The 20,526-nt window shown below is 38.8% G+C and overlaps 2 protein-coding genes across 3 annotated transcripts in view; both read left to right on the top strand.

Annotated features, from left to right (window-relative positions):
- LOC145786724 (origin recognition complex subunit 2-like) overlaps nt 1-20,526 on the top strand; it is a 77,148-nt gene that overhangs the window by 49,241 nt on the left and 7,381 nt on the right. Inside the window, exons 12-14 of one of the 2 annotated variants that reach the window (XM_082598460.1) lie at nt 7,048-7,185; nt 7,727-7,981; nt 8,204-8,340. In XM_082598460.1, coding sequence (XP_082454586.1) covers nt 7,048-7,185; nt 7,727-7,981; nt 8,204-8,340 — 530 coding nt within the window. Of the gene's footprint in view, nt 1-7,047; nt 7,186-7,726; nt 7,991-8,203; nt 8,341-20,526 lie in introns of both variants that reach the window. The other variant, XM_082598453.1, reaches the window with a different exon arrangement.
- LOC145786761 (uncharacterized) lies at nt 424-5,034 on the top strand. The gene is made up of 6 exons (XM_082598499.1): nt 424-1,353; nt 2,291-2,456; nt 2,561-2,689; nt 2,821-3,124; nt 3,538-3,623; nt 4,638-5,034. The coding sequence occupies exons 2-6, from the start codon at nt 2,409-2,411 to the stop codon at nt 4,935-4,937; spliced, it is 867 nt and encodes a 288-aa protein (XP_082454625.1). The 5' UTR covers nt 424-1,353; nt 2,291-2,408; the 3' UTR covers nt 4,938-5,034.

The following is a 20,526-nucleotide window of genomic DNA, read 5'->3' as shown; positions in this document are numbered from 1 at the left end:
GACATAGGGTCTGAGCACTGCATGTGTGCACAGAAAAGTTTGGTAATTTTCTACTCCAGAAGTACGTGTCCTGTGGAGATCAGGTAGTCTACTGCTACAATTGCTCTGCATATAAGCCCATGTTGGATCTGAGCACTTCATTTGCACCGAAAAGTTTGGTAAGTTTGCTACATCGTAAAGCAAAGATTGATATGGCAGCTTCGACTATTTCAACTTCACGTAATCGTGAAAAAATTGCTGCTGATGGCTTCATGTATACATTTGAAAAAACGAGTGTCGATAAAACTAAGAAGTTTTGGCGTTGTGTTGGTCGAAACGAGGGATGCAAAGTTCGAATTTACACGGATACTACAACAAACGAGGTAATATGGCGTGGGCTACGTAACTATTATTAAACAAAACAAAGTCTTGTCGATGTTGCACTTTTCTCGCTAGAAATTATTCTTGAAAAGGCACTGAAAGTTGATTCGTATCAACAAAGATATTTTAAGCTAAGCAGTAGGCCTACCACTAAATAAATTGCTGTGAACATAGATTAGCCTATTAGCAAGAAGACATGTAGCAATCGTAGGCTACAAGGATTTCTAGTAGTAGGCTACGGGATGCGAAATTGCCTTCTAGGAGTAGGCAGCGCTAAGTAATAGTGCATTCAGGTATTTTTCAACATAAATGCTTTTCTTGACTAGGTCAATAGTAAACCAGTGCTTGTTTGTTAAATGACTTTCAAAATGTTTAAAAGCGCACAACTTTGATTAATTAATGCTATAGTTTGTACAAACTTGAGATGTCCAAAGCGATTAAGCTACAGCCTGAAAAACTGTAGCCTACATTAAAAACTATTAGATAGATTTTCCTATTAGTTTAAATGTAATATTTTTTTACACGTGAAGTTATAAAAGTGGTTTTTAAGCAAGTTGTAATTGGTCGAGTGATCTGTCGGGCTACAGTGCACAGTTTGTGCAACTATAAGTCAATGGGCCTACCTTTAGTGTTGCCTCGTGATACTCTGCAGTTAGCAAAGCGGACTGAAAAAACGCAAGATTTGTTTTCAGATCATCAAACAAATCAATCGACACAACCACGATTCCAGTGCCGTGACTGTGGAGGTTGAAACGGTGAAGCATCATGTCAGGGACCGCGCCGTGGCAACCTTAGAACAACCTGCCCAAATGATCAACGAAGTCATGGCTTCCGTGAGTGAAGCTGCTTTAACCGGTATAAGGAAAGCTAGTTTAAAGCGAACAATACAAAGAAAGAGAAATATTGCTAACGGCGTGCCGCCCAATCCGCAAACACTAGAGGAACTTGTTATACCTCAGCAATACCGGTCTTACTGTCCAGCTTCTGGGCAAGGTTAGTAAGCTTGCTGTCTAAAGCAATAGGCCCATAATTAATAGCTTATCACTAAGGCCATTTTTATTTTGAGCTAAAAAAAGATTTTTTTGACTTTATTTTTATCAAATTTTGACTTTATTTTGACCTAACGAAATTGCTTATTTGTAGAGGCCACAGTTCTTCCTTGAATTGATACCAGTTACCCAAACATAATATTTTGTCGATTTCAGACCCAAACGTAATATTTTGTCGAAAAGTCAACGTTTTTATGGATTATAAAAAGTGCGTCGTGTTTTTCGGTGATAGGAAAATCTCCACAAATCTGTCTAAACTTTGCTGAAGGCGATTTAGCTTGGCTGTTCCTAAAATCCAAACTGTACATTTTCGAAAAGACTACGTTTGTGAAGAAGGAGCATTTTATAAAAATTATTTAAATACAATAATCTTTAATATGTTAAACTTGATAACGTTGCTCGGCTTCGTATGCCTACGGTTCAACAAGACAAACTCTCTACCGAAGCTGTATTATTCAAATACGTAACAATGAATAAACAATGGACAATTTGCGATAAAAGTTACTGCTGATCCAAGTGGGCATTGTGACATATTTCCTGCTTTTATGGGTTAATATGGTTTAATTGTGTCGCAGTTCCTGATTTACAATGCTTCTACGAGGATTTTGACAAAAATTACTCTCAAGAAACACAAAAAATTGTCAATAGCCATAATTTGACAAATTTTGACTTTTTTGAAAATTTTGACTTTATTGTCAATTTTGACCTATAAACTGCTTAGAAACAGTCCCTTAGGTGCTGAAAACAACTTTATTCTTGGATTCGTGGATAGACGAGGTCCTTAAAAAATTTTGACTTTATTGACTTTTGCGGGCCCTACTTATCACTTCATGTCTTGGGCGATTTGCCAACGCAAGCAGTTGTAAATGGTGTATTTTCAGAAGAAAACTTTTTACTGCACGACACGGGTGCCGCCACAGGAAGCCGGAGAATACTAGTTTTCGGAAGGAAAGCAATCTGACATGGGCAAGCAACCCAACTGATGCGAATTACCTGTTTATGGATGGAACGTTTAGCATCACACCACCTCTGTACAACCAAGGGCAGGTAAAATTAAATTACGCGATTGTTATGTCAATGTTGCGTTGTCCAAAACATCAAATTTTGAAAAATCACATTATTAAATCCTTACCTTTTTTATGGTTTCATAGCTCTACGTGGTTCTTGTAAAGAGACAAGGTTGGGTGCTGCCTCTGCTGTACGCCTTACTACCGAATAAAAGCAGACGGACTTATCAAGCTTTCTTCGAAATAATGCGTCATTTGATGCCAACACTAAACGTAAGTCCAATGAATTGCCTTATTGTAGCTTTTACTGATTTTTACGTTACCACCAGTTGGCTTTACGCTCATACACAGTTGTAGACTGCAGTTACGAATTTACGCTTAGACCTTATTGATGTCTTTTGTAGCCAATGGGAATTTCAATGGATTTCGAAACGGCGGCGTTCCAGGCAGCCAAGGACACTTTTCCGTCAACGCAAATATTCGGGTGCTTGTATCATCTCACCCATAACATGCAAAAGCACCTCAACTCAATACCAGGAGCTATTCGGCGTTACCGCAATGACTCTGAGTACGCGCTCCATTGCAAAACATTAGTGGCGGTGGCTTTCGTTCCAATTGCACGCGTGGAAGAAGCATTGATAGCTTTGGAAAACTACTTGCCGCAAGAATTGCAATTTCTGATCGATTGGTTAGAAGACAACTATGTAGGTGAGCATTGAGCCGCTTCAGGTTTGAGCTTTGGTTATCTAATTTATTGCATAGCCTATGCTTGCAAACTGCTTGTACTAAAATGCATTTAGTTTAAGTTAACCTTTGTAAGGCTTTAATAAGCTAGTTACAAACTTAATTCTATGGAACATAAAATAGAATGATAATAAAAGATGCGCTCATACTAAACAGCATGCAACGTTTCCTAGCCACTGCACTACAGTGTGAGTAGCAGACTCATCGAGTAAGCAGAGTCACGTAGCAATCTACCAGCCACAAGCACAGTAAAAGAAACACGCTAGCAATAATGGCAACGCAATAATAACGCAATTTTACGACACTGCTTCTTCGATTAGTCTAACTTACTTGATGTTACAGCTTAATTCACGTTAACCATTGCTTGCTTTGTTTAGGGCGACAACGAAACGGTGGCGGGAGACGAAACCCCATGTTTCCATTGGAAATGTGGAACGTTCACGACCGAGTGCTTCATGACCAGGTAAGCTGCTACACTGACCGCTGAACCAGATATGATTCGCGGTTTAGGCACAGAGTTATGCAGAAGAATGCGTCCTGCCTTGGTGTAGAGTAGCTTACGTTCCTTTACAATAGGTTGCTATGACTCATCATTCATATGTGGTCACAGCGGTAAACCATAATCTCTTCGTGGGAAAATTGTAACATAAGATTCCCAAATCCGTTCGTCTGTATATAATGACCGAAGAAACACACACTTGTTTGTTTGTTTGTTTGTTTATCTTTATCCTGCATTGCGGGAAAGCGGACTTGAGCGCTATGCATCGGTGTACGCCTTCCGACGTACACCTGACCCACGCTGCAGCCGACTGCAATGTCTGTTTCCGGTTGTCTACTATACTTATGACTTAAATTTGGTACTACCCATTACTCGAAATCGATCACTGGGTAGAGGCAATTATCGTAAAGTTTCTTGCCTAGAGAAACAACAGCAAGTGCGGGTGGCTGGAGTCGAACATGCAGGCTTTCGACTGTGAGCCCAACGCGCTAACCACTCGCCATTGCTGCTCGCCACTCGCCACTCACCTTGAACTTCTTTTCAAACAGTGTATTTCTGTAAAATTAGCCCGCGGCTATCGAAATGGGTATGCAATGCCTACACCTCTAAAACTGTCACTACGATACAGATTACTTGGATAAAAGACGGAGAATTTGTCCAGCTAGCAAGCACCAAATAAACCAGTTAAATGTGCGACCGACTTCCAACAAACAACTTCGAGAATGAATCAGAAAAATTTGTGATAACTCAAAGACACGAGAGCAGTTCGTGACGCAATATTTCATGTCCAAACAGGTCTCAAACTGAAACAGGTTTAAACCGGTCTGACACGAGTCTTACGGACGATGGTGCAATTTTGGCTCATGTTTTAGGAATTTCCATGACGTAATATTCAGTAGACCCGAACGGTTTCTACATGACGTTTGACCAGGCGAACAACCATCTGTAACAATATGGTAATGCAGTGTTGGTTTTTAGGATCGAACAAACAACCATGCCGAAGCCGCACACAGGAGAATCCAAAGTGAGCTGGGAATGGACCACCCAACACTTTGGAAATTGATTGACAGTTTGCGGAAGGTGCAAAAATCTCGTGACCTGGAGTACGAGCAAATGATTGCTGGATATGCTCCGCCAGCACAGCGTAGAAAGTACAGAGATGCAGACGAAAGGCTGTTAACTTTGGTGAATCGGTTCATCGGGAGAAGTGGCGGCCCCAGTCAAACAATGTGGGAGTTTCTAAGAGGAGTGAGCCACAACTTCCACATGGGACCTTAACATTTCAAATTACCTTTTTTATGTTCATTGTGTTTTATATTTATTTGCAGTGTTTGATTGCGCATTTTCAGTATTTATTAATTGTTTAATAAAAATCTTTATCCTTCCACCTCGTGTAGCCTACCTTCTCAAACAAAAGAACTTGCTGTGGGTTCTTTGCTGTAGCCTAGGCTACTTGCAAAATCAGGCACTGCACACCAAAATTTTAACCACCCGCTTCAATATAGGCTACGGTATGATTTTACTGATGTTTAGTGTAGTTATTATTTGACTTAATTGTTTCGCAACCACCGAGGTCAAGACGTTTAATCTAAATAACCAGACATTTTTCACACAAATCTGTTGTATTTACGCCGTAAAAACATCTCATGTGATCGACGTAGACGCACAATCTTGACATCAAATGAAAGCATACATCTTCAGCTATCCGAAGATGCAAAGCTTTGCAATAAAATTTAAAACGTTCAATGTACAACTAGCAACTTTCCAAACGGTATTTTTTCTAATTTCTAAAAAAATTGGCAGAAAAGTGTACTTCATTATAATCTTTACTACCCAAGCATGATACAATAATATGAAAATATATGTAGTTTAATCGTATGCCAAAACAATTCTGCACATGAGAAAAATTGTACTTTGTTTCTGCGCGCAATGCTTTAGGAGGTACAGCAGAATGATTATGGAGAAATTTGGAAAATTCTAAGCAAAAAGTTTACGTAATTCAGCCTACAGTCTTTTTGATCGAGAAATTCCAAAGTAAGGGGTTGCCTAGCCTGTTTTGACTGCCAATTCCAACGAGTGAAAGAAAAAAAAAATCCACTATGTCCCCATCTTTAAGAAGTCCTCATCTGATAACTGCACCTCTAAAATAATTTTTTTTTTGATTAGCCAAAAAAGGTCAGGCAAAGACTATGGATCTGCCATCATTTAAATTTTTTTTGCTTGAATTAGGCTACCTTTTAACCTTGGACGTAAGGATACTTCCTTGGTCATCATTGCAAAAATCTCAAGACGTGTGTATAACCTACGTCCGTGGTCGCGAAAGAGTTAGCTAAAAATGAACTCAATAAAATTTATTGATAAAGCTTTCACCAACGCAAACCTGGAATAACAACAAATAAAACAATAATAAATCAATATTTTGTGTGAAAAGCATTGCCCTACGCCCCTACCTGCCAAGCTGATACAAACCTGATACAATCTGCAGACTTTACTAGGAATAGCACCTAAATGACCGGGCGCCACAGTGCTCCGCGCCTAAATATCCAGACGCCACAGTGTGCGCGCCTATTAGACCAGCGCCTAACTGTCGGCGCCTAAAAGACTTGCTCCCCTAATTACCTTCATAATTTGCATAAAAATTGTCAGTGTTACTGCTCGCAGACTAATTTGTTTCTTGTCAACCGCATAACATTTGTAGTCATTTTCTAAAGTGAACTGCTTTAAATTTGACTGTACTATGCTGTTTATAAAATTGCAGCCTTCTCCACCACAGTTGCATGCCGCAAATGGTTATAGGCCCCATTTGTGCATCATGGGTCCAAAGCGCCTAATGCCTGTGCAGAGGCGATTCAGCCGTACCCAGGCAGGTTGACTGAGCTTCTTTTCTGATGGCATGGGACCAGCGTTAGGGGCGGAGTCTGAAGGTGTTGTGTGTCCAGTAAGTCCACTCTTCCAGGTGTTTTTGATCGAGGATAAAGGACTGGTATTATGCTCCAGAAAGGATTGTGCTTGAGCAACAAAAGGGTTTCTTGGTTTGAGGCGTTTCTTTATCGCTATTCTGATGATGTAGCTATGGAGCGCGTGGTGTGGCTCCAGTGACTGGCGAGCTAGGGAGAATTTGTCAACTCTGCTACGAAGCTCAGCTGGGGTGATGCTTGAAAGAGCGGGTAAAGCTCAGTAAATATAGGTTTCAGCCTTTCAGGCATCCCGATATGATACGCAAGGCGTCGTTAATGGGTTTAGTGAGCGAGCAGGTGAGTGTTTGTCGAGCAATTTAAATTCCAAGTTTGTCAAATCTAGAGGGAGCCGTTTCCGAGGAGCTAAAGAGCCACAGGCCGACCCTTGCCACAGAGGAACAACAATAATAGTCGGGATCATATTTTTTTAGGTCCTTTATTTTTGATCATTCACAACATGGACGGAATATCACTGAGGTCATCCCAGTCGCAGCATGCACTCAGCAGGCTGGCTGAATTGCAGCATGTTCACCTAATTGCATCGATAGACCATATCAATGCTCCCCTAAGTGAGTGCTTTTTTTAAGAATGTGTGCACTGTTCACAGTTTTGGAGATTTTTGTTTTCAACAATTGCGAATTAATTTTAATAGTTACGAAGACTACTCAATAGACAAATTAAAGTTGTTTCAAAACAATCCAAACTTTTCGATCACTAAGGCCACGCTCTTGTGAGAGGCGACTGTAATTCAGCGAATTTTTGACCCCAGTCAGTCTGTTAGCTTTGAGATATTTGTGAGGTTGAAAACTGAGTCTTACCTGAGAAAATAAAAATTAAAAAATAAATCTCGTATTTGATTACTACTTTTAATCTAAAATTCTTAAATGAAATCATTGAAGCAATATTTATTTTTGGTTATAGCTGAAATTTGTTCTTCTGGTTTGAAAAAGGAACATATTAAAGAAGTTTTGAACTAATTTGGAAAACTTTTGTGTTGCTACGTTTTGAACAACTTGGTAACAATTAGACCAAGTTGCTATTTTCTTGATGCAGGTCGCTACTCTGGAGAGCACAGTCGTCTAACTTCATGTTTTAAATGCTGTATTTCAGTTTGGGACCAAACAAAGCTGTCACGCTTCAGCTGGCTTTGGTATGACGTCACAACGTTTTCGTCATACGTGGAGGAAACCTCATACGAAGGCTCGTTGTTAATAAGCAGCGCCGGGGCTGGTTTGAGCGCCAGAGGCGCTGCGCTGGCTCTTAGCGGGCTGATGCACGTGGCCAGAAGCTTGACCTCGAACGCCCGCGGTGTGTTTCGATTTTTGGTGGAGCATCACCTCGAGAGGGAGGAGGGGTCGGATGAAGATAAATTTGGTGAGGATGTTATGTACAAAGTGTTAGATCATGGAAATGTGCAGTTGTTTTGGGTCTTCTAAGATGTGAGGAAGTAACATTGCATATGCTATTTTGTATTTAGTACCACAAGACTGCACAATGCACATTCAATCTTTTTCGTAGATGAAATGTTTTGCTTTTACAGAGCAATTTCTGATACAAATATCCACGAAATGTTTCAGACTAAACCACTTTTTGCTTTGTTCACAGATTTATCTTTTTCCGACCTTTATCAAAAATGCAGAGAACAATTTTTGGTAAACAGTGAGCTCACTCTGCGGGCTCACCTGACAGAATTTGTGGACCACAGAATAGTACAAATTCGAAAGGTAAACTTCTATCGTTCGTTGCTTTACAATGCCATTACTGGGGTGTTTCATTTTTTCCACACTTTCGAAATTAAAAACTTTCGGGTTTGCGTATGATGGGATTTGGGGCACTGATTTGAAAAATGTAATTTTTATTCATTGTGACGTCATGTAGATGTGGCACAGCGTGGTCGAAACTCTTGTGGGGCTAAGAATAGGGGATTTCCCATAACTCGGTAACGGAACATGGTAGAGAGAAGAAATTGCTGTCAAAATTCGCAGAAGGGCCGCTTTCCTATTCCTTCTTCAAGAGACTTCACTGCCGTATCTTCACCGCAAAACGAATTATATCGAAAAAAAAACGTTCTTTACAACTTTACAAACTTAGCCATTGTACACGTACCGGTAATGCAAAGCTAAGAGTTTGCAAAGATAATTTGATACTGATACAAAATCAATACTGTTAAACTTGCTAATGACGTCTACAGTTAATCTTGCTGTATATCTGAACGAGGTTTTGCAAAACCGGCTCACATTTCTCCACGTTCTCGTTTTTCTCATGCTATTGCCTTTATTAACTGATCGTCCTATTAACAAAATAACTTTTTAACAGCAAACAGCGCTACTATAATAAGCACTATCATTCCATGTTGCACTAAAATGCACGAAGTCGCAAATCGTCACGGTGGTTGCTTTCATCACTAATTCGCTCACCTATAACATTTTTGAGCTTTCCGATTCATCGCTTAGTGGAACGATTATTGTTAACAATCGACCTCCAGAAAGATGGAGGTACATGGGATCACATGACGCGTGTTGCTAATTGACTTTGAAGGGTTAAAAAATTCCTCAATCTCGGTGCTCGGCTCTTCAACAGATTTCGAATATCAGCAGTTACTGGAAGCGAAGTAAGGATTTTCACAATTTCAAGGGGAAACGGTAGAGACTCCGAAAAAATTCTCAAAGTTACGTTTTCTGGGGACAGCCACTGAGAACCATGCTCCACGATATATCTGTAAATTACATCAATCACTTCTTCAGTGTCCCGGGATGCAAGAAGCAAATCTCGCTAAAACAAAGCAACGGATGGTCCATCACATGCCTTTGGTTTCAAATGGATCATTATAAATGAAGAAACGTAGACACGACGTAGGACACTAGCTTGATCAGTTTTGACTAGTCTGCAGTAGAAAGCTTGTCTAATTGAAAAAGAAACAAGCGAAGATATCCATTGGCAGTCATTATCCATCTGGAGTTGCATATGGTTTCTTGTTTATAAATCAAAAGATGCTTCAAATTATGTGATACATCCATAAATGTAGAACAAGCCACCAGCATGCACATTTGATCGCTCCTAACATCGTCGTTTTGTCTTTAGTTTTCATAACTTCCTTCTGTTCAGCAAACCTTTCGATTTTACCTTTGAGATGCACTGCAGCGATATTCGTGATAGGAACTGTTGGCAGCATATGATGTGAGAGGATATCGCTAAGTGTTGGTTTTTCAATACTTCTGATTTTGTTGAGCAAGGCATCGTCCTGCATCAATGCATCATTCCCAGACGGAGCGACGAATCGGAAAGCTCGAAAATGTTATAGGTGAGCGAATTAGTGATGAAAGCAACCACCGTGACGATTTGCGATTTCGTGCATTTTAGTACAACATGGAATGATAGTGCTTATTATAGTAGCGCTTTTTGCTGCCAAAGAGTTATCTTGTTATTAGAACGATCTGTTAATACAAGCAATAGCATGAGAAAAATGAGAACGCGGAGAAATGTGAGCCGGTTTTGCAAAACCTCGTTCAGATATACTGCAAGATTAAGTGTAGACATCATTAGCAAGTTTAACAGTATTGATTTCGTACCAGTATCAATTTATCTTGCAAATTCTTAGCATTACGTATTAGGGTGGGTCGAAATTTGGACTTTTTCTCCGATTTCATTGCTGCAAACCCTCTTTCTTGCGAATAGTCATAAAAATACATTCCTGAAAGTTTGAGCTTGATCGGACATCGTTTTCATTTGTAAACATCGCGATTTATAAAGCTACCTGAAGCGATTTTTTCGAGGCTTGAAAATGCATTGTTTTTAATAGGGGATTGTTTTCTTGAGATTTGAAAACGTCATAACTTACTTAATTCTTATTGTAAAAAGATGATTTATTCATCAACAGATTCAATATAATTAGGAGAATCCGATTCATTCGTACTAACTCCGAAAATTGATGACGTCATCAATGACGTCATTAAACAGTAATTTGCAAATAGCGATGAAACGGATAATCCTACTTGCTTCATCTCTAACTTATATGATAATGAATTGCTGTACTTTCCAAACATAAACATCATGCTTGTACTTGATGACGTCATCTACACTATTAAATTACATTTCAGTATGATGGCGTCGGGAAAATATTGCGTGTTTGTGATAGATAATGAATCGTTATCAATTAGTTATGATTTGCTTGATTTCAAATAACACTATTGCTATTCAAGATATGTTCCACACTGCCTTTCCGGGTGTGAAAAATAGGCATTCTTTTTAACATATTTCAATGCAATGTCTCGAATTTTATCAGGCAAAAGTGAACAGCACTTCAATGATTTAATCATTTAAGGATATGCTTTGGTCCGTCTTTGTACAATGGTTCACATTTTATATCGAACCAACATGGGGCATATTGAATGACTGTATGCGCAACAATTATTTTCAAATTTTCTTCAATGTCACTTGGCAATTTGTGATCACTGATGTATAGTTTGCAGCAACGTGAAGCGAAGGTTAGCCACCGCGAATGATTTAACGGTCCAATCTTTGTGTACATCAGTTTAGATCAGAGGTCACCAAACTACGGCCCGCGGGCCAAAACCGGCCCGCGAACTGATTTCATCCGGCCCGCCACGTGCTGCGGGAAAAACAGCTGCATTACAACTGTTAAGGAAAAAAGTGAAAAAGTTTTTTGTTAAAATTGTTCGTTCTTATAGTTCATTGTTGTATGTTGAATTTGTACACTTTTCCACCAGGCAGCCTACATGTTGGTGTTCTGTTTTTATCATTAGGCCACCACAAATGGGGACAGCTTAGGCCAAAGTTGGAAAGATGTAATATTTTTTCAAGAGCACGATGCCCTGTAGTGTATCACAGCAGGGGATAACTTTTCCAGCAACCTGTCAATTTTTATCACAACTTTGTATCTCACCGCTGACTTTGTTATTTATTGTGCTCAATTCAAGTCAATGGAGATTGTAAATAGTTGTATATCTTTTCGCAATTTGCATCCGGCCCGCAGCTGTTAATCTTGCAGCAATCCGGCCCTCAGAGAAAAAAGTTTGGCGACCCCTGGTTTAGATGAAACATAGCCATTCCTAATGGCATTGGTAATCTCGTACAGATACCTTTGATCAGTGGATAGATTTTTTTACTACACTGTATGTGCTCCGGTAGCAAACGATTTCCTGGCCCCATCTTCACAGGCACAAAAGAAGGGTTGATTTCTTCAAATTCAACTCTACTTAGTCAGTGCTTCCCAACCGGTGGGTCGCAACCCATTGGTGGATCGCGAAGCTATTTCAGGTGGGTCGCGAAGCATTTCTAAATGTTACTGAATATTAAAATTTTCTAAAAAATACCGACATTATTATGGATCTCAGTTCAGTTTATTTTTTGTTTTGTTGGCGAAAAAGAAAGAAAAAAAAGAAAAAATATACAAGAACACAATGAACACAAATAGTTCGCATAACAAGGATGGCAGCGAAAGACCAAAAGTCACCAAAGTCAGCTGCCACCCAAACATTTAAACAAAATATCCAAAATTAAGAACATTAACACACATAGCACAATACCAGCACTTTACATAATACATTAACAGTGGAATAACACAGGGCAACATAAAAAAAAACTGTGCAGAGAAATAAGCAGATGATATGTTTCAGGAGTGATCATTGTACAAATTCTTTAATAAACATTTAAATTTAAAAGCATTATTTATAAGACTTTTCTTGTATTTCTTTTGGTATTGATTCCTTAGTTTCACTCTGTTCTGTTACAATATCCAGACATTTCACTTAGTAAAGTTTTAATTAACTTAAAAGTATGATATCTAAATACAGAACATAAATACATACGTAAACAAAAAAGAACATCATTACTCTGTAAACATAGGAACCTAACACCAGCTAACAAACTAAAGACTGCAACGAGTTGAAAACACAAAACACCGCGTGTACCAATAAAGAAAGAATGCCTGCGTCTGAACAAAATAATAATGACGTCACACACGCGAATCAGAAGAGCGCAATTTCATTACAATCTCCTCCACTAAAATAGTGAGGATATTAATAGCGAATACATAGCAAATATAATAACACGGTAGCTTGAAGAGAACACATTTAGTAAGATAGCCTATCAGGAGGCTTACGTTCTCTTGATGATCGCCAACCCACTTCAGTTTGTGCTTTCACAACCTTTTTGGGCGAGTCGTCAACTTCGGCGAGCGGTAAGTCGGTAGGCCTATTATCTGCTGGGCTAACTCCCATGCTATCAGGTTCAAGCACGTCCTCTTGTGACGGAGGTGAAGACGACTGTCCTGTGGGGGCAAGATCTCTGGCAGATACAGTGGCTTCATGATCATTTTCGAAACGTACACGGGCATAATTCGGATTACTTTCGAGAATCTCGGCACTGTCAACAAGAGGTTCATATTTACTGTTTCTCACATGCCGTCTTACATGCACAGGGCCATCTTCGAGCCAAGTCGGGACAGAAGTGCCAAACGATGATCGTCGTGAAAACTTGAACAAGCGATCGTGAGGGGTTTCGTTTGTGGCAGTATTAAGCAATGATCGGATCGAATGCAAAGCCTTGGGTAACATAGCTTCCCAGTGGGCAGTACGTAATTTTTTCGATCTTAAACACAGTTTTATGGCAGTTCACACAATACCATTGTAACGTTCACATTGAGCATTCCCTTGGGGGATATATACAGAAGTGAAACTAGTCGCAACAGACAAATTTCTCAAGTACTCTTTTAACCTCTTAGAAAATTTAAACGCTTTGGCGTTATCAGAATGGATAATGCTAGGCGTACCGTATACTGAAAACAAATTATGCAAACATGAAATCACAGTATCGCCACTGGTATCAGCACAAGGAAATACAAACGGAAAGCGAGAATACTCATTAGGGTGTTCATTTGCTCCCTTTATTTGAATTTTGATCTGTCCCTAAGTAAATTATGTTCCATTTTGGAAAAAAATAACCTAGAAATAATTTTTAATTTCATGGCCCCCCGTTTACCCCCCCCCCCCACCGCGACTCCGAAATTTTTGCCTACTCCAATCGCCATAACTCAAAAACCACTTTAGATAGACATAGGTTGTTGGGTATCACAGTTATTGCCATACCCCAATTTAATTCTAAAATACTGTCAAAATAAAAATCTGAGCAAAAAAATTTTTTTTTGTTTTTGCGCAACATAAGAAAAGCAGTTGGCATGAATATTGAATAGCCAAACATACGATGTGAACAACCAAACATAAGTGGCAACTGACACAACACCAAAATTAATCACATGACACAATATTATCAAAAACCATCTATGAAGTAATAGGACATCACAATAAGTAATAGCACAGCAGGGGCTCACAAAACCTCCATTAAGCAGGCAGCAACGTGGTGTGTTGTGCTTAGCGCATTGGTCTTCACACCAAAGAGTGTTTACATTAATTTCAGCTACTGAAACCACTGTGTTGCTGTTTTCTTGTGCAAGAAAGGTCAAAATGATTGCCTCCATCCAGTAATGGGTAGTTAAAATAAATTCCAGTCATACTAATGTAAGTCACTGGAAACAGTGTATTGCAGGCAACTCCAAAGCGAGTGCTGCAAAAATTGCCTACTATGTGCTGTGCTTCAATGATGTTTTTCCGTCCTGGAGGATAAAAATTCAATGACGACAATACAAGTGGGACATGAACAGAGGTGGGCAAAGTTACTTTCAAAAGTAACTGAGTTACAGTTACAGTTACTTGGCCAAAATAGTAACTGAGTTACCGTTACAGTTACCGATTTCAAAAAAGTAACTAGTTACCGTTACTAGTTACAGTTACTAGTTACTTTCAGTTACTCATAAATCTCAACATAAAGTTCTGCACCTGGCCAGCTCTGCATGTAAGTCCAGTTTAACCGCAATCTTTGATATATAGGCTATTAGGCTAGTGTTAGAGCCATCCATGCTAACATAACAGCACAAGTACAAAACCAACAATGTTTTATTTAAAAAAGTACTCAGTATAAATATGCTTATTTCCTTTGAGAAGTACGAGCATTTCAAAGTGCTCGTCACTTAGGCCTGCCCTTTAGGGCTTTAAAATATCCTTGCCCAATGAAAACAACCTTTCCACTGCAGCACTTGACGGAATGGGAGTGTTATGTTTTAAAAACAGTTTTTTCATCGGTCCGCTTGTGAACCTGGAACCGCTTAACTTGGGCTCAGGGTCAGCTTCCAAATACTCCTGCAACAGATTCAACGCGCATTGCTTTCTCTTGGTTTTTGCATAAAGTGGTGCAAAAAAGTCCTCCGTGGCTCTATCACTATCCACTTCAATATCGCTTCTGCTCCCCTCTTCAGCAGAGCAGTTTGCTTCTTCAATTGCTTGAAGCATGTTCTGTTTTATTGTGGTCTTCAATTCAGCAGTGTCGATTAATTGTTAGGCATTAAACACAGGTAGGCTAAGTCTAAATTGTGGGTGGAATGCAGTCGCAAGCTGAAAGTCGCTGTCCTCGAACCAATGACCAAATCTGGTTTGTATTGCTTCCACAAGAACGTCCACCAACGGCAAGCACACAGCAATGCTGTTGCTGGTTTTGATGTCAGACAACCTTTTTAGAGTCATTGCAAGCGTGGGTAGCAATACCCATGCACTCATCACAGAAATTTTGTCGGGCGATAAATTCTCTACTGACTCATTTAAAATTTTACGCAAAACCAAATCCCAATTTGAAACAAAAATTCAGGAAGCGCTATTAATCAAACGCTGCAATCCAAATTTAAACAAACAATTATTTGCGGGAGACGCCTCCATTCTCCTCAACATTTATTAGATGTATCACGCACCCTGTGGTGCAAATTCTTTTCTAGTTACGCAGTTGCCTTTTCCTAATGTAATTGGTTTTCCGTCTGTCTGTTTTCCACACTATTGCTTATAATCGTTGCGTGTTTCTTGATGCTTATAGTCAGTTAGTTAGTTACTTTCAAGAAGTTTAAATTTATTGCAATTTATACATATTTTCAGATTATTCCAAAACTACGGCTCCTGTACACCTCTGGCAGCTATATACGACAAGCATGAACTGAGCTATAACATTGCATAGAAAGTCACATATTGATCAATCACCAAAAGCAATTAATTTAGCCAAATCAGTTCTCAAAAAGCGCCAAAAAAAGAGCCAAATCGCCAAACCATAAATATGAAGCCAAACGTCTTAAAAAATCGCTAGATTTCTGGATTTTAGCAATGAATTCGCCAATATGGCAATCTTGCTCCATAAGATGACTAAACAAGAGCGCCGCGCATGGGCAGTGCTGCTCCGATACAGCTGCGAGAAGAATGCATTATTGCGCAACGCGCAGTAAACACGTATAAAGCATGACACAAACATGTGCAGAGAAATGGACGGCAATTAGAAACAAAAAGTTCAATACAAAAGTAACTTGTAACTGTAACTGTTGAAAAAGTGCTAAAATAGGAACTAGTTACCGCGTTTCGTTACCTTTGGAAAATAGTAACGAAGTTACCGTTACAGTTACTCAAAAAGTAACTAGTTACAGTAACTAGTTACTTTTGTAACTAGTTACTGCCCACCTCTGGACATGAATCATGAATAGTAACACAGCTAATGCTGATTAAGTAGGACATGGATAGGATACTAAGGCCTGTATTCTAAGATCCAACTTGAGTTCAAACTGAAACTCAAGTCTGGCTTGGTCCATGTATTTGGTATACCATAACCCAAGTCCAACTTTCTGATGTATTCAGCAGCATGTATCAAGATAGTCTGCAGCGTCCCTTGTAGTCTGCCTGTAGACACCATAGTATAGGGGAAGTCACTCTGTCTCGAATTTTTAATGATCTAAAATTTGAAATTACCAAGTCTCCTGATGTTACACTGTACTGCTCAGCATAGTTTCCAGAGGGGTGATTAATTAGAGTTCATTGAACTTCATCGTATTTTCCTGGAAAATTCACTGCAAAATCCAATAACCTTCAAAAACCCAGGAGCTTTGCATAAAGCCAGATGGAGGATAAAGCTGATTTACTCCATTAAGATATATCTTCTGGGAAAGTACATTGGAGAGCTCCCAACTGCCTATTTGACGATTATATGCATGCATCATCAATCATGATAATGTGTCAACCAACTGGCTTGGATACTAATCGTACTTGCAGTTTTTGAAAAAATGTAACTATTTGCAGGATTATAGATAACTTAAGCCCGTATTCTAAGATCCAACTTGAGTTCAAGCTGAAACTCAAGTTTGACTTGGTCCATGCATTTGGTATACCATAACCCAAGTCCAACAAAGTTTGTGTTCCAGCTTGAACTCAAGTTGAATCTTAGAATACAGGCCTTAGTATCCTATCCATGTCCTACTTAATGAGCGTTAGCTGTTGCTGTGTTCTTATTCATGATTCATGTCCCACTTGTGTTGTTGTCATTGAATTTTTATTCTCCAGGACGGAAAAACATCATTGAAGCACAGCACATAGTAGGCAATTTTTGCAGCACTCGCTTTGGAGTTGCCTGTAATACACTGTTTCCAGTGACTTACATTAGTATGACTGGAATTTATTTTAACTACCCATTACTGGATGGAGGCAACCATTTTGACCTTTCTTGCACAAGAAAACAGCAACACAGTGGTTTCAGTAGCTGAAATTAATGTAAACACTCTTTGGTGTGAAGACCAATGCACTAAGCACAACACACCACGTAGCTGTCTGCTTAATGGAGGTTGCGTGAGCCCCTGCTGTGCTATTACTTATTGTGATGTCCTATTACTTCATAGATGGTTTTTGATAATATTGTGTCATGTGATTAATTTTGGTGTTGTGTCAGTTGCCACTTATGTTTGGTTGTTCACATCGTATGTTTGGCTATTCAATATTCATGCTAACTTCTTTTCTTATGTTGTGCAAAAATGAAAAAAAAAATTTTTTGCTCAGATTATTATTTTGGCTGCATTTTTGAATTAAAGTGGGGTATGGCAATAACTTTGATACCCAACAACCCATGTCTATCTAAAGTGGTTTTTGAGTTATGGCGATTGAAGTAGGCAAAAATTTCGGAGTCGCGGTGGGGGGGGTAAACGGGGGGCCATGAAATTAAAAATTATTTCCAGGTTATTTTTTTCCCAAATGGAACAGAATTAACTTAGGGACAGATCAAAATTCAAATAAAGGGAGCAAATGAAACACCCTAATACTCATCCATGATAGTAAGAAAATAACGATTTTTAGAAACTGATGGTATCGGGCTTTTAAAATCTATGTTCAGTCTCTCAAACGGTTGGGTAGATGTGATTAAAGTAGCATTCGGTGGCTTATAAAATTGTGGCTTTACTTCACAGCATACTTCACAATTAGCAGTCAAACGTCGAACGTCTTCAACTGAATACGGTAAATTTTTCATACGAATAAAATAAAACATTCTTGTCACCCCTGGGTGACATAATTTGTCGTGAATTTCGTACAGTGTAGTGTCTGCTGTGCTGGCACAATATGCTCTTGAAATAGCATCTTGTGCTACGTTCAAAGTCCCAGACCTATAGATAATGTCGTAACAAAATTGTGAAAGTTCAGCTCTCCATTGGAGAATTTTTAGAATCATTCTTTTGGTTCTGACGGGTTTTATGATGGTGAATTTCGTTTACAAAAATAAAGCAGCCAGCATTTTGTGCACATATTTGTACATAAATTTTGCAGTCTCTAATTTAATAATATCGTCAATTCTGAGCACATTAAATTGGTGATAAAGAACAGTTGTATTTGTTGACCTCGGCAAAAATAAGCAGGATCAAATGAACTTGTTTTGTAACCACTCAGCCACTGCTGGCCAAGTGGTTAGCGCGTTGGGCTCACAGTCAAGAGCCTGCATGTTCGACTCCAGCCACCCGCACTTGCTGTTGTTTCTCTGGGCAAGAAACTTTACGATAATTGCCTCTACCCAGTGATCGATTTCGAGTAATGGGTAGTACCAAATTTAAGTCCTAAGTTCAGTAGACAAACGAAAACAGACATTGCCGTCGGCTGCAGCGTGGGTCAGGTGTACGTCGGAAGGCGTACACCGATGCATAGCGCTCAAGTCCGCTTTCCCGCAATGCAGGATAAAGATAAAAAAACAGCAAAAAAAAACACTCGAAGTGGACCAAGCAATGTAAAGTTTGCTCTTCCCCAATTGATAATCGAGTACTGGATCTTGGATTGAAACAAAGCATAATATAAAGTTTGTAATATTGTTAATGGGGCAATGTATCTCAGCTTAAATGCTATGCCGCAGACCTTTGCAAGCTGCTTTCTAAGATTAATAATATGACTATCCCATGTCAATCGCTCATCCAAAGTTACACCTAGATAGTTTATACTTTTTTTCCTTTTGATGGATCGGCCACTGATGGACAGACTAAAATTTTCTGCTGCACTTTTTTTGTTGCAGAGGATCATAAAAGTAGTTTTACTACAATTTAATGATTTAAGTTTATTGGATTTCATCCACACATCAATTTTTCCTATTTTTCTATTGACATTTTTTTGGAGAGATGACAGGCATTTATCTGACATACCGTATGAAAGTTTGCGTTATCAGCAAAAAGTGTACTTGAAAAAGAAGATGCATTTGGAAGATCATTCACATAAAGAAGAAAAAGCAAGGGACCAAGGATTGACCCCTGTGGGACACCACATTTAACAACATTGAAATTAGAATTCTTACCGTTAATTTTTGTACTTTGTATTCTATTTGTTAGATAAGATGTTAAAACGTTTAAAAACTTGCCACGAAAGCCATAATGATGAAGTTTTTTTTAAAAGTATGCCATCATCAACTGTATCGAAAGCTTTACTTAAATCAACAAAAACCGAGCATGTGCATTTGTGATCATTCAAGTTAGAAAATAAATCATCATAAATTTTGTCAATGCTAAGCTTGTTGAATCATTTTCACGAAAACCATGTTGAGCTGGGGTTATAATATTAGACTATATTTGTCAATAAAATTCATCATCCGTTTTATACATAAAAAATTTTCGAAAGTTTTGGCAAAAGTTGGCAATAAAAAAATTAGTCGCAAATCTGTAGAGTGTAAAGGTGAACTAACTTTTGGTACAGGTATTATCAGACTCTTTTTGAGTACATCAGGAAAGATTTCTTGCAAAACACATTTATTCAGTACTTTTGTTAAAAAAAGGGCATATAATTACATTAGCCATTTTGATGAATTTAGAAGGTATTTCAAAAATGCCTTAAGCTTTATTTGCTTTGAGGCTCCTTATAGCATCAGATACTTCTATCTCATTTATATCAGAAAAGCCAAAAGAAGAACATTTTCTGTTTAACATAAATGATTCAAAATTTACATTTGAATTTGGAATTTTAGCTGTAGTCTGGGAGCCAAACGCCATTTTTCCCCTTAACCTTGCATTGCGGTATTAAGTTTTTTTTACTGTTGATTTTGGTAGCCAAGGGTCTCTATTTTCAGAAACTGCTTGATGACATGTTGTCACCTTTGGGAAATTTGAGAAATTCAAGATGGCCGCCATTACCTATAAATGACCATAACTTTCTATCCATTCACCTTAGGAAGGTGATTTTTGTCTCCATACCTAGGTTGTAGGGGTTCAGCTATCCATTAGAACTAAGTATTATCTTAATATCGTATTACACAATGGTAATTTCCAAGATGGCGTCCAAGATGGCCGCCATTACCTATAAATGACCATAACTCCCTATCCATTCACCTTAGGAAGGTGATTTTTGTCTCTATACCTAGGTTGTAGGGGACAAGCCATCCATTAGAATTAAATATCCTCTTAATATCATATCACATGAATAATGGTAATTTCCTAGATGGCGTTTAAAATGGCCGCCATTACCTATAAATGACCATAACTTCCTACCTATTCACCTTAGGAAGGTGAGTTTTGTCTCTATACC

Source organism: Aplidium turbinatum, chromosome 2 (assembly GCF_918807975.1).
Source record: "Aplidium turbinatum chromosome 2, kaAplTurb1.1, whole genome shotgun sequence".
NCBI lineage: Eukaryota > Metazoa > Chordata > Ascidiacea > Aplousobranchia > Polyclinidae > Aplidium > Aplidium turbinatum.
The sequence above is the reverse complement of the archived record's forward strand: the minus strand, read 5'-3'. Positions and strand labels throughout refer to the sequence as shown.